This window comes from Hoplias malabaricus, chromosome 11 (assembly GCF_029633855.1).
Source record: "Hoplias malabaricus isolate fHopMal1 chromosome 11, fHopMal1.hap1, whole genome shotgun sequence".
Lineage (NCBI taxonomy): Eukaryota > Metazoa > Chordata > Actinopteri > Characiformes > Erythrinidae > Hoplias > Hoplias malabaricus.
In genome coordinates, this window is record NC_089810.1 from 36,013,921 (window position 1) to 36,028,603 (window position 14,683).

Here is a 14,683-nt window from a genome sequence, read left to right on the forward strand (position 1 = left end):
GAAACTTTTCATTGTATATGAGTTTCCTATTGCGGGGAGGCTCAGGACTCACCGCGACCCTAAACTGAATAAGCACTTACAGACATTGAATGAATGAATGAGTGAATAAGACACCTGTATATACATGAACTAAATTCTGAATACATTAATTTAGAATTAGTAACCAGAGTGATGTTCAGAGATTTTTTTAGCTCAACATTTTGCTGCTTGGCAGCTGTAGTTTACTGTTGACAACTGATACTACTGCCTACTGACTACATTTTGGCCCTTAGCAATAAATAATGTGAATTGTTATATTTTATTGTGTGTATTTTCTGTTTTATAAAAGCATGTGGTACTTTTTTAGGACTAACAGAACTCCTAAATCAGCTTGACCTGTGAAGCAAAGCAGTAAAGTGTTGATTAATATGTAAAGCGAGCTAGTCCCAAATGCAGGTCCCACTTAAAGGTCCAAATACCATGCATTTCACTCAGATTAGTGTGGCATCTATCACTTTTGAGGTAAAAAAACAAAACAAGTTTATTTATGATAAAGCACATTCCTTACAAAATTATCAGCACCCTGTGAGTGAGGTTGATCAAGGTGTTGTCTATCAATGGATGAATGGCATCTGTAATTTGATTATGAAAGTGACTTTTATTTTGAAAAAAAAAACATTTTGCTAAAATATGACATATTAGTCCAAATTAATACAATGTAAAACATGTATAGCTTATGAATATTGATTTAAACGTTTTGTAGACAATATTCATATAAAGTTTTACCCTCATTTCTCACATGTATGGAGATGAATTATGACTGAATACAATGGAAAAATAATAAAAAGAAAAAGTGGATGCTAGGTTAAATTTATGCAAATAAGACGTTTCCCTAGGTGACAGCTATCCCGAGTCTAGTTCTCCATTTTAGCGAAATACCCATAAAATGGCATTGTAAATGCAGCATTAGAACAGAATTGACCATATGTCTTGTTATTACACCGCCACAAGCACTAGGCTACTCCCCATTCCCAGCTCTGAGGAGCCCAAACTCTGCACTTTTCTGTTGGGTTTTTTAACGAAGCAGTAGACGGATGGATTTGCAGAGTCAGCTTATTAAAGCCACGTCTCCCTTAGTCGCAGTCATTAACAATGAGCACAGGAAAATCTCCCACACGCAAAGTATACACGGATAACTAAATATTAACCTAAACACACTCCTAAACTGAGAGAGAGAAAAGAACATACTGCAGCTAAAGAGATGTACAGGGTTTAGAGGGGAGCGACGCATGAGACACTTGGCTATAAACCCCTTGCATAATCTCAGAACAAAACCGTTATTAATAGAGGAGGACACTCTGTAGCAGATGCACATGAACACATGGCCACAAACATTGGCTAGTGGAGCAGTGGAACTGTGTTCTCCAGCCTGTTGGCATGGTGTTTTGATTCAGAACTAATCATATCATATGAGCAGGCACTCATAAAGATCTCCCTCATTCATACAGGTCTAGAAGGTTGTGTCCTAAATATAAGTCTCATGAATGCCATACCACACACATTTCTGCTTGTGTTTGGTCAGGGTTCTCATACCTAGTTGCTAACCACCAGCATTACTGGTCATATCTCTATACCATAGCTATCAATAACATCAGATAGATGTTCTGATTGGATTCTCGTTTGCTGCATTAGGTTTATGCTCTCTTATTCTCTCTTTCAGAACTCCAGTTGAATCCTGTCATCCATTTTCCGACCTGAAACCCCATCCAGACACACGCTCACTCACAAGCACACGGCCTGAGGAAGAGAGCTACGAGCTAACAGGTTAGCATAATTCCCTCAATTGTTAATGCTACAGAGTCAGTGGAGTGTCCCAGTCACAAAGCAGTACAGTAACAAAGCTCAGTACGACTGAAGACAGAAAAGGACTTAGGAAATAAATATGGAAAGATAAAATGTAGAGGAATGAGCAGAAACTCAAAAACACAAACACTAACAATTGCCAAGCCATGACAGTCTGAACAGTGAAAAAACTGTAAATACATTCATCAGTCAAAACACAAATTTTAACATCTCTTTATTGGAAAACATTCATTGATCATGTATTAAACACACTTGTTTATTATGGAAATATTCTGTAATATCCATATTGTAACAGAAAACACTAACTTTTGCATTAATTTTTTGTGAAAAATACATTTTGTCACTGTTAAATATCCAATCTATAATGGGTGGTACATGTGGCCAAGGTGCCCCTGAATCTCATCATACACCAAGCCCAAATATACGGCCTGTTCCCTTACTCCTTTCTGGACAGTGCCCCTTTAAGGGCCGTATAAAGGTCATTTATTCACAGTATGGTTAGGTCTCTGTCTCCAATCTCTTATTTATCACAGTATTTATATGTTAACTCTCAAAACCATGTTTCTTACTTGTTTTTTAAATGGGTTTTTATTTTTTTACAGAGTACATTGTCAGAATAATTGTCACTGTGGTGGTACCCTCAAACGTACATATTCAGGAACTTTAATTATGGAACTTACCCGACCCATATTTTATATTAATTGTAGATTTTTAAGTTGTATTGATTTTATACAGGGTTGATTTTATATGATTTTATATGGTGGCGCAGCAGGTAGTGTCGCAGTCACACAGCTCCTGGGGCCTGGAGGTTGTGGGTTCGATTCCTGCTCCGGGTGACTGTCTGTGAGGAGTGTGGTGTGTTCTCCCTGTGTCTGCGTGGGTTTCCTTCGGGTGACTGTCTGTGAGGAGTGTGGTGTGTTCTCCCTGTGTCTGCGTGGGTTTCCTCCGGGTGACTGTCTGTGAGGAGTGTGGTGTGTTCTCTCTGTGTCTGCGTGGGTTTCCTTCGGGTGACTGTCTGTGAGGAGTGTGGTGTGTTCTCCCTGTGTCTGCGTGGGTTTCCTCCGGGTGACTGTGAGGAGTGTGGTGTGTTCTCCCTGTGTCTGCGTGGGTTTCCTCCGGGTGACTGTCTGTGAGGAGTGTGGTGTGTTCTCCCTGTGTCCGCGTGGGTTTCCTCCGGGTGCTCCGGTTTCCTCCCACAGTCCAAAAACACATTTTGGTAACTGGATTGGCGACTCAAAAGTGTGTGTGCGTGTTTGTGTGTTGCCCTCCAGGGTGTATTCCCGCCTTGCACCCAATGATTCCAGGTAGGCTCTGGACCCACCGCGGCCCTGAACTGGATAAGGGTTACAGATAATGAATTAATGAATGAATAAAAAATCAATGGTTGCTACAAAAGCATATATCTTATACATTGCAACACTTTATTTTACTGTGAAATTCTGGCAACCACAGCTGATGTATTCTACTGTAAATTATATATATATTTATTTATTTCATAACAGTGATGAATTAATTCTTCTCGCTTACCATTTTCAAACTAAATATTTATTAATATTTTTTTAAATAAAATGCTAATTGTCATTTTAAAAACTGCACAGAAGTCACATAAAATAAAAATAGCCACAGAATGTTTGAATTGTGAATTTCATTTATATGTTACACAAAATAACCTTTAACACTTATCTGTTCACGTAGCACCACTAGTGAATAAGTCCACTTTTAAACAAATTGTATGTGTTTCCCACATTTACTAAATCAATACATGAAATCAGAGCAGCCACTGCTAACTCAGCGATGATTGACACACACACACACACTCTGCAGGAAAGTATTCCACTCCTTCGCTAAAGTGAGTGGAGCTCCAGTGCCAGTCCATCAGAGTCCGGCAGTGAAGTCTAATCTCAGGCTGTTATTGAGGTTGGGGGCTGGTGGGTGAAAGGGAGAGATCTAAGATCTGTGCTGTGAGATTAAATCAGAGCTCTGGATCTGACAGCTGTGCTGATATCGGAACATCGCTGTGAGGATTTGATTGCGGCCACGAGAGCATCTGTGAGATCAGGCACTGATGTCGGATGATCATTTCTAGAACCTGGACCTGTTTCGTTTGTTGCTTTTCTGCAGAGATTATACACAGTGGAGTGTCTAAAAATGTTTGGAAACCTAACAACGAAATGTAGTGCTTTGTACTTTGCTCCAAAAACTAAACTGAAGAGAAAACAGGAAAAACATTAATAATAATTCTGAATCGTACCAAAATAATAACATTGCATTTGAAAAATCTCATGATGCACCAAACCATTGTTAAGGAGTCATAATTGGATCATGTCCTTCATGATTTACAGCCCTGACCTTAACTCTTTTGGACAAAATCCTGCAATCCATTTTACTGCCACCTGAATGTGACCTCTCCCATATTCCCCTCTTTAAAAGTCTTTTATCTCTTTTCTGACACTCCTCTTTGCCGTGAGTAAGGCCTTAAATGTGACTTTTAATCAGGACTTGAGGTCCAAGGGTCACAGTCTTGACCCTGTTCCCGGGAGACGGTGAGCTTTGTTTTAAGTCGGACAGGACGTCTCGGCGGACAGATAGAAGCATCCAGCTCTGGAGATTTGGGAAATGGAGGCTTTTTTTTTTTCTGGCCCCTCGCTCATGAATAAAACATGTGTTTTGCACATGGCATTTGGACAGGACTTCACTGCGCGAGTTAATTGCTTTTGGCCGTTTGTTCCTTTGGGCCATTTCCTGATAATCGTTGTTGCAAGTCCAATAGAGGATATGAAAGTGTTGACTTTACGTAACTGTTCAAATATTTTAAAAGGAAATGAATTCATTAGTCTTCATTCAGGAGAGGGGACTCTGTGAGTGGACTCTAAATGAGTGTCCTCCTCCTTCAACCGTCACTCTGTTCTTGTTCGTCACTCGGCACCCCACCCCACTGCATCTGCATTTTGTGTTGTTATCTGCTGCCGCTCTCTAACAAAGCACAAAATATTGATGCTGTGTACAAAGCTCATAGAAGTTAAAAATTGTGAGGAAATTGCTGTTTTTTATGCGTTTATATGTTTTCAATCTATCGGGAGATACTGATTCATATTGAGTGAACCAGCGGTTTGCTGGACATTCTCTTCCTGATTGTGTGAGGTGCTTTGAGGTCTGGGAGGAGTTCAGAGTAGAAGCGATGCTCCTTCACTTTAAGAGGAGTGTGGTGGGTCCTTAGAGCCACTGGTGTGGTGCAGGCCCATCTGGGCTGGGGCTCCACTGAAACTCTCTGGGTGTCCTGTGGTACCTAGCACTCTGACACTGGGAGATTGGCAGCAGATCCATGAAAGATCCTGTGGGTTGTAAGGTGGGCCCTTTATGTCTGGATGTTGGGAACCCATGGCCTTGTCATTCATTGGCTGGTTGTTATTTTTGGATCAGGTTTGGTGGGTGGGGGCTGCTGCCTGCCAGGGGAGCCCTGTTCAGGCCCAGTGGGCTGGCCTTCATGGTCTGACTCCTGTCTGGGCGGGCCAGATTCTTGCACTTGGCAATTTGTGTTTAGTTGCTGGTTGGTGTGTTAGTCCTACCTCTAAATAGGTGCCATTGTGACTGGCTGTGGGTTTTTAAAACCTTGCATGTTGGTAATTTTGATGCGGCTGATTGATGTATAATTAATGCTAACAAAGTGAAAGTTATCCTCTAAATATGGGGGACATATTTGTGTATATATACATATAAGAAAGGGAAAATGACATATCTGAATACCCCATCTAGTGATGGATGAGGGGGCCTATCTTTTAGGTTTTGTCTGGAACATGACCGCCATCTTGAAAGCCACCATATTAGATCAAGGGCATGTTTTTCCAATAGGAAGATGGTAATGTAGCATATCAAAGAAGACCAGAATTGTCTCAGAAATCGATTGCCACAATCAGATTTGCAATATCTTTTGTAGTTCAAAATTATCAACATAGAAATTTCAAAACCTTTGTTGTTCATTACAGGCTCGGCCAGACCCTAAATGCTCAGTTCTACCTGACATTGCTATAGAAAATAGTGTTCCCATTCATTCTGACCAAAGATGGCACTGAGCATTTAGGGACTGGCTGATATATAGATCGTGGCTGTCCAATTAAAAACACGTATCTCCCAAAATAACTTAAAAGTAACTTTACAGGAGAAGGGGAAAAACCTCCTCTACATTCAAGGGAAGTCAATGCAAAAGTTCCAGTAATTTTGGAACATAACTATTGGTTAATTCTTCATGAAATCACAGAATGTAAAGGACACCTGCTGTGTTCAAATGATGTAGTAAATTAAAAATGTACAAAATTGGACAGTGACTTTGCATCTTTGTCATAATTTATATATAGAAAACAGTGTATGAAATGTTGTGTGTTTTTTGTTTCACTCCTCTTTTGTAATCTCTGTGTGTGTGGTATCTGTGTTCTGCAGCTGAGGAGATGGCTCTGCACGAATACTGCAAGTCTCTGTTTGCAGTGTCCAACCCGGTAGGAGGAGAAAAAGCAGAAAAAAGGTCCAAATCCTGGCTGAGCATCACAGAGATAGACGAGGTAAACCTGAGCCGTAGTGGCCGTTTTCTCTGAGGCTGTCGTACCAATCACTCGTGGGCACAAACAGTCCAGATATGCACTATCTGGACTCTTTCGTATCGTAGCTGACCCCATGACGTGAATTCAGACTCCCCTACTTTAATCTCCTCTCTCTCCAGGCTTTTCCCTCTCAGTTGTTTTTATGCTTTTAATTTTTTCAGACCGTTGGGGACACTCCGGCGTCTGGTTCTTCTGGAGTCAAGCAGGGACATGATAAGAAAAAGTAAGCCATGTTATGTATAGGGAAGTGATTTCATGGATGAAAAACAAAAGTGGGTTTCCCAGCATGCCTTGAAAATAAGATGGGCTTTTGATCATTTTTCTCCTGTGTCCTGGCGTTTGGTGATAAACCACCAATCAAAAGTTTGGAATAACTGCTTAGTAATGTCCAGTGTGCAGCTTTAATGTCCAATGTTCAGTTTTGGCACAGCATCATGTTTAAAAAATCTATAGTCATAAATAGAGCGATGTATTCCATAAAATCAAATCCAGAAAAACACTGAGAATGAAGTGGTAAAAAAATTAGCATGTTGACATGTTTGGTAATCATAACTGACTTATAAGAAAAATAACGTAACTTTATATAACTAAGTTGCTTTTGTGATGTATCATTGCTTTTCTTTTATTTAGTGTGTAAATATATTGCTGTTATGATTAATTATAATCTTATATTAAAAAGCCAATAACAAAGGTAATAAATAAGGATATTTTAATGCAATGATCGTTTCATATTTGGCTTACAGTCTGCTACCTGGCCTCCAGCCCAGAGCTGAATAAATTTGCAGATGTGTGTTTTGTTTATATGATCCTACATGGTTTGGCTTCTCATCCTCAAACTGCTTTTGTTAAGCAAAGACGACTGAAAATAGGGCCACTATATAGTGGTATAATATAGTGATACCCATGAGGAAGACATGCAGTTTCTCAGTAACAGAAGCTCAATCTTGGGGAGAGTTTCATATATAAAATAACACACTACATTTGGCTGAAAACCCATCAAGAACGTTATCCTTATATTAGTTACAACAGGTAAATTTGGAACTTTTGCTCCTGTGCTCCCCCTTAAAGCTGTAGAGTATGGTGTACCCACCTCCAACAATGTACATAGTGCAGTTTCCACAAACCTATATAAGATTCCAATTAGGCTATAAATAAACAAACAAACAAATAAATAGTACATTTAAAAATATTGTGATATACTGTGAAACAGCCAGAATTTAAAATAATAGCGTGATACTCATTTTTGGCCACACTGCCCGGCCATAATTAATGCTTTATTTGATTTTATTCATTTTCTGTTGTTGTATATATCTTTTACCTGCCCTAATGACCTCTTGATGGCCAAACTGCATACAATGCTTCCTGATTATTAGTATACAGGAGCAAAGGGAAACTAGGCAAGCCTAGTTTAGCCGGACCGCCGTTAGCCATATAGCCATTGTCACAAAGGTGTTTGTGGCATTTCAAAAACAGCAAAGCTCAAAATACATCCCCTTGTCATTTGAAGGTCTGGAGAAGCTTTGGTGCTTCATAATAATGTCTTTATTTACAATAATAACAAACAATAAAAATAGTTTATCTTGTCAGTTGCTGACAGTGTGTGTATGATCATGGAAAGCCTGTTGTTTTCTGTTCATACAAAACTACAAAATTGAAGCACCATGTTGAGATGACATTAAAGCAACTCGTTTACCAGACAGCAACAAGATAACATTTTGACATTTAAGTTTTTGAACATTTCTAAAAACCAAGCACCTTGACATTTTACCAAGCAAGTAATCTATACTCGATAAATGAACAAGGCATCACTGGGAACTACTTATTTATTACTGACTTGCATTTCTATAAGGGTCCGACTGATAAAACGGTGCTGTAACAAATTCACAGCCTCGTTTATATTGAGTAACACCTCGCTTTGGGGTTCTGGCTTTAATAGTCTGGAGATTTTGCCCATTTTTGTGTGAATTTAAACTAAATTTGTGCAGATGTAATTTACTCATCAGAAAGTCAGTAACGATGAGTTGTGTCCGTGAATTTGTGTCGTTATAGGGAGAGACAAGATGACTTTCTGTTTGTTAAATATATAGTAGAAAACAAAAGGCTGGGTCACAGAAATATTCTCCAAACATAAAGAAGAGACTGTGATAAATATTACCTCAACAACTTTCAACACATTTCTGTTGGAGGCTCCAGTAAAACACTGAGCTGCTCACTGCGGTGGATGGTGGACCTACAGCTCTGAAGCATCGCCAGTGTGTCACAATTCAGTGGTTCACATTTGTACCTTAAAATTATAGCTTCAAAATTATTGTTATGGTTCACTGACCAGTAGTATAGGAGAATAGACTCTGTCATTGCTATTTCAAATTCAGCACTGTAGAAACTGCACTATGTGGAGGAAACCCTGAGGTCAGGACAGTGCTGTAAAAGTGAATTACACTCTGCAATGGTAAGGGGAGGCCAGGAGCAACAATACCAAAAGACACCAGTTAATATGATTTACAAACTTCTGAATAGTGACATTTTGTTAATCCTAACTTTTTCTTTGGGCCCCTAATAGAATGAACGAAGAAAGTGGGGATTCATTTACCTCTTCAAGAAGCCACATAGAAGTTTTACCTATTGAAAGAGCTTCACTTCAGTCACCAAAACGTCTCCTAGCATCATCATCATCATCTGATAAGTTCTCATCAGCATTCCAATCTCACGAGCTCCACATTTCAACATCAGATCTCTCATCTGAGTTCACAAGGGAAGATCAGCAAGTGAAACACAAACTTCAAAGAGCACAGTCACCGACTCTTAGTAACTTCCCAAAATCACAGATTCCAAGAAGCCCAAAGTTCACATTTACAGAAACCATGCTTTCCTCTACTCCTCTGTCCTCCATGACCAGTGAGACCCAACACCAGCGAGGCCCTCAGAACCAAGAATTCTCTCTTCTACCCCCACCTCACTGTGCTTCACCTGTGTTCCCTATAATTCCTGACCAAAAACTGAACCAAAAATCACTAGAATCTAGCCATCATTCAAGACCACTCATTCCCAAGTCACATTCTCTAGCTTCTAGCCCAAGACCTGCATTTCTCAAGGCATCTTCAAATTCTTCAATCACCAGTGAAAAATCAGTGGCCCTCAAATCCACTTCAGGTTCTCCAGCCAATAGCCCAAGACCAGTAATTCCTAAGCCCACTTCAGGTTCTGCAAGCCCCACACCAAGACCAGTAGACCTCGGATGTACTTCAGAATCTCCAACCACTGACTTAAGATCTGTAGTCCTTAAGTCTGCTGTTGATTCTCTAACCATCAGCCCAAGAGCAGTAGGCCTCAGGTCTACGTCATATTCTCCAAATTCTAGTCCAATTCCAGCAGTCCTAAAGTCCACTTCATATTCCCCAACACCCAGCCCAAGACAAGTAGACCTAGAGTGTACTTCAGATTCCCTGACCACCAGCCAAAGTCCAGTACACGTCAAGTCTATGTCAGATTCTCCAACTTCAACCATAAGACCTTTGGACCTCAGTTCTCCTAAATATTCTTTAACCTCCAGCTCAAAAGCAACTGACACTCCATCTCAGAGCTTCAGCTCATTGCCTCAGCAGACATCAGTTCCTGCAGAAGCAGTATTGTCCTTGGAGTACCTGGAGGATGATTCCTTGGATTTAGCTGACTGCTTTCATCTACCAGCAATCTCTGAAAATTCAACAGACCTATATGTGTCACCTCCACCTCGCAGCTCTCCACTTTCTCCGTCACTGAGCTTATCAGGTTGGTACATATAGACACACAGGGTCCAGGAGTTTGATGGGTGCATCCTTAGGGCTCCAGACCACTAGTGGTCCATGTGAGCAGTTAAGACAAAATATAGAATATTGCTTATGGGCGATGGTATGGGCAGTGCTTCAACAAATATAAACTCAAAGAAACAAAGTGAATAATGATGGCTACATAGAAAGAGTGAAGCTGATAATGATATATATTCTTTGACAACATATTTTTCACAACAGAAATTAGATGAAAACGAGGTAAAAATAAACATTTGAAGATGAGAATTATGAAAAAATATTTAGCAGGTTTTGTAAACGAATGAAAACTAAAGGGTAGTGTGAAAGACTGATAAATAATCTGTTATTTCTGATTTGAAAACAGATAATCACAAGGAAATACAAACAGGGCAATGCTCCGTCTCTGCTGTTGTCAGGGTCACAATGCTTGATGAAATGTTTCTTTGGGAGTTGACTCTTCTTCACTTTGTTTAGTCCGCCCGACCGCTCTCAGTGTACAGAGACACTGCTCGGCAGGACAGCTTCGGAATCATGCTCTTAAAATATTTTTGTAAATTTCAGAGTGAGGAATAAAGAGGGTTTTTAAGGGAAGATTCACAACAGAAGAATCATATCTTTGAGCATCCTCGTGCCGCTTGTATCAGCAGTTGGCCATGTTGGTAAATGTTAATGTTAAATATATGCAAAATATATATTGAACATCCTTTAAAATAGTAAAACATACATGACTAAAATTAGGCAGCTTTTGTAATGTAATGATTAAAACTAGACTAATGCCCCATCCACATGGATCTGGATAGTTTGAAAATATCCTCATCCAGACGAATATGAAAATGGTTGCATTATTATACCAGTCCTGTAGGGGGCCATAGTACCTCTTTAAGAATATACATCAAAACACCATGAAGCATGAATGAAACAGAGGTTTAATCCCAAATCACTCCATACTCCCTATGTAGTGCACTATGCAAGTCATGAATTTACTGAATCTAGATCTTAATAGTGGGTGGCACGGTGGCGCAGCAGGTAGTGTCGCAGTCACACAGCTCCAGGGGCCTGCAGGTTGTGGGTTCGATTCCTGCTCCGGGTGACTGTCTGTGAGGAGTTGGTGTGTTCTCCCCGTGTCCGCGTGGGTTTCCTCCGGGTGCTCCGGTTTCCTCCCACAGTCCAAAAACACACGTTGCAGGTGGATTGGCGACTCGAAAGTGTCCGTAGGTGTGAGTGAATGTGTGTGTGTCTGTGTTGCCCTGTGAAGGACTGGCGTCCCCTCCAGGGTGTATTCCCGCCTTGCGCCCGATGATTCCAGGTAGGCTCTGGACCCCCCGCAACCCTAAATTGGATAAGCGGTTACAGATAATGGATGGATGGATGGATCTTAATAGTGCAGTACATATTTCTAATACAACATTTATTTTTTTTCATATGTTTTTCATACAATTCATTTATAGTGAATTTGGAGAGCGTTTTCAAGTGATCTTAAACACTGTTTTCATGTGGACAGGAGGCAAAAACCCAGACAAAACCTTAATTTTTAAAAATATCACTTATCCATGTGGAAGAGGTTGACAACAAATAAAAATTAATGACTAAAAACAGACGAAACCTTATACACAATTTAGTAAAAAGACTAACACTAAAAAATAATATAACAAGATGTTGTAAGAAATATTGCAGAGGTGATGGACTGGGTTTTGTCCAGGATGTGTTCCTGCCTTGTGTTCAGTGATTTCAGGTAGGATCTGGACCCCAAAACCTTGTTCAAAAGTTACAGATGATGAGTGAATGAATAAATACTTGCTTCACCTGCCTATGAGCTCAGATTTTAAAAGGCAGTGTTTACAGTTGTATATAGTTGTACTTTTTGTTGTTACCAGCTGACTTGCCATGTAGCAGAGTAAAGCAAGTTTGAATAAAGCAGTTTGAACATGGCATATTGAAAGTAATAGTTTTGTATATAGCTTTGCCCAGCCCTTTTCCTACCCTCCTTCAAAAGTTACATAGTGCTGTTTCTGCAGTGCTGAGTCTGGACTTGCAACGCCAAAGGCTCTATTCTCTCTATAACAGGTCTGTGAAGCATGACAATGATTTTGAAGCTGTAATTTTAAGGTTCAATTATTACATAGTGTTCCTTTAATTGTAGATGTCACTGTCAGAACAAGACATTGAAGGAGCAAACTGCATCTTATTTGTAACACTGAGATTGTTTACTCAAAGCTTTGCAAATTATAGACAGGCTGGTGTTTAGTTTGTTTAGTGTGTTTTTGTTGCAGAAGGGGTCCACAGTTGCTGCCACTTTCCACTGTCCCTGCTCCTCTGCCAAAGTCAGTTTAGACACAGCAATAAAGGCTTGGCTTCTTTAGATATTGATTAGAGTTTTAAGTAAATACTTGGCATGTTGGTCCAGGCAGGAAGGTAATTACGCACCAAGGAACACCTCCAGAATACAAGGCAGAAACCTAATCACCAGCAGGCCCCATGGCTCCTGCTAGTCTGAATCAGAGGAGAACAATACACACACACACACACAGCACATTACAGCACAGCAGGAACTCTACTGACCTGAGATAAGATACACAGTAATGTGCGTACCCTGTTCTGCTTAGAAACACAAAAACACACAGCAAAGAGGGAACCCTGCTGACCTGAGACATGATCTCACACACACACGCACAGACACACAAACATACGTACATTTTTCTTTGAGCTTTATTTGCTGACTAGGAGAACTATGCAGACATCAAGCTGAAAGACAGTTGTTGCATTAAATGAGGTGGTAACTAAATTAGCCTTAAAATTGTAGTTTAAAACTTTAAATGGTAACTGGAAAACCCACCTTAATTTGTAATGAGTGTAGAAACAAGGTAGGTGTTCCCAATCCAGTGACTGTTTGTGTGTGTCGCAGTCACACAGCTCCAGGGACCTGGAGGTTGTGGGTTCGATTCCCGCTCCGGGTGACTGTCTGTGAGGAGTGTGGTGTGTTCTCCCTGTGTCTGCGTGGGTTTCCTCCAGGTGCTCCGGTTTCCTCCCACAGTCCAAAAAAACACACGTTGGTAGGTTGATTGGCGACTCAAAAGTGTCCGTAGGTGTGAGTGTGTGAGTGAATGTGTGTGTGTGTTGCCCTGTGAAGGACTGGTGCCCCCTCCAGGGTGTATTCCCGCCTTGCGCCCAATGATTCCAGGTAGGCTCTGGACCCACCGCGACCCTGAACTGGATAAGTGGGTACAGATAATGGATGGATGGATTATTTCCATGACATTTCTTTCTTTCTCTCACTTTGTTTCTGGCTGTTGTTCTGTTGTTCAGATTCTGACTCTCTGAGTGATGGTGTTGGGCTGATTCCTGCTGATGAAGACTCCTCTGACGAAGAGGTGATGATGAAGGAAGGTGGAGAGCATGACGCTGAGGAGAAAATTACTCCTCTACATCCCTCATCCTCTCTGTCTTCAACTGTATACTCTTCTCTCGGTTTGTTAGACTCAGAGAAGTACACGCTACAGTCAGGTGTTTTCACTGAGCCGACTCAGGTAAGAAAAACACCACAGCAGAGTCAGAAATTCATTCTTGAGCTCTTTTCAGATGGGTGTAAATTTCCTCTGGGTCCTGGGGTAGTTTCGTCTTTTACAGTTGTTCATCTCTGATTTTATTTCCATCCAGATTTCTGGCCATGTCTGTGTACTTATTTGTACTCATGTCTACTTAGGGCTACTTTGGTGATTTTAGTTCTGTCTGGATACAGTTGTTTTTCAGTCAGATGTTGCCTTGATGTTGTTTGGCAATAAAAAAAAGTCTTCTAGCACATTACAGAGACAACACCCCTGATTTTTTAGTCAGAGAATAATTTTCTGTTTTCTGTAATAATGTCAAAAAATGATGAGATAAAAAATGAAAAAGAAATATAAAATGTTAAATTCATATCAAAATAAAATATCTCCTGCTCTACGTTCAAACACTTGCTTGAAAGAATCCACATTTCTAACATTATTTCTCCAATTCTTTCAATGAACTTTGAGTCAGAAATAATTCCGATTAAATTAAAGCACACTTCTGTGATGATCAGCAATAACTGACTTCTAAGAATTATATCCATCACAGTGTTCCCACAGTAAAACCTCACACTTCGCTCATACCTGACCTCTCTTTCTCTTCATGTTAACACACTCTGGAACAGAATAGAACAATCTGCACTTTTTCTTCATTAATTTTCCAGCCGTGTCTGCTCTGTAATTATCATTATGTGCATTTTGATGTGCAATTACACTTGTTTAACTGTCACCAGAACATGGAAAGGTCACTGGTGATTCTTATCATGGGAAATGTGGAATGGAAGAGACTTTTCTGATGCTGGGAATGGCATGAATGTTTCTAATTTTTATATATCTGATAAAACACATGGTAGAGTGATATACAATTATAATCACGCTAGAGATGTCATTTAATGCAGTTTTAGGAGAACTCTTATTGGTG

The 14,683-nt window shown here is 40.2% G+C and overlaps 1 protein-coding gene across 1 annotated transcript in view; it reads left to right on the plus strand.

The window, feature by feature from the left end:
• Positions 1-14,683, plus strand: part of zbbx (zinc finger, B-box domain containing) — a 65,360-nt gene that overhangs the window by 35,492 nt on the left and 15,185 nt on the right. The window contains exons 8-12 of the mRNA XM_066684489.1: positions 1,700-1,803; positions 6,277-6,395; positions 6,596-6,657; positions 8,995-10,202; positions 13,523-13,743. Of these exons, the coding sequence (XP_066540586.1) occupies positions 1,700-1,803; positions 6,277-6,395; positions 6,596-6,657; positions 8,995-10,202; positions 13,523-13,743 (1,714 nt within the window). The remainder of the gene's footprint in view (positions 1-1,699; positions 1,804-6,276; positions 6,396-6,595; positions 6,658-8,994; positions 10,203-13,522; positions 13,744-14,683) is intronic.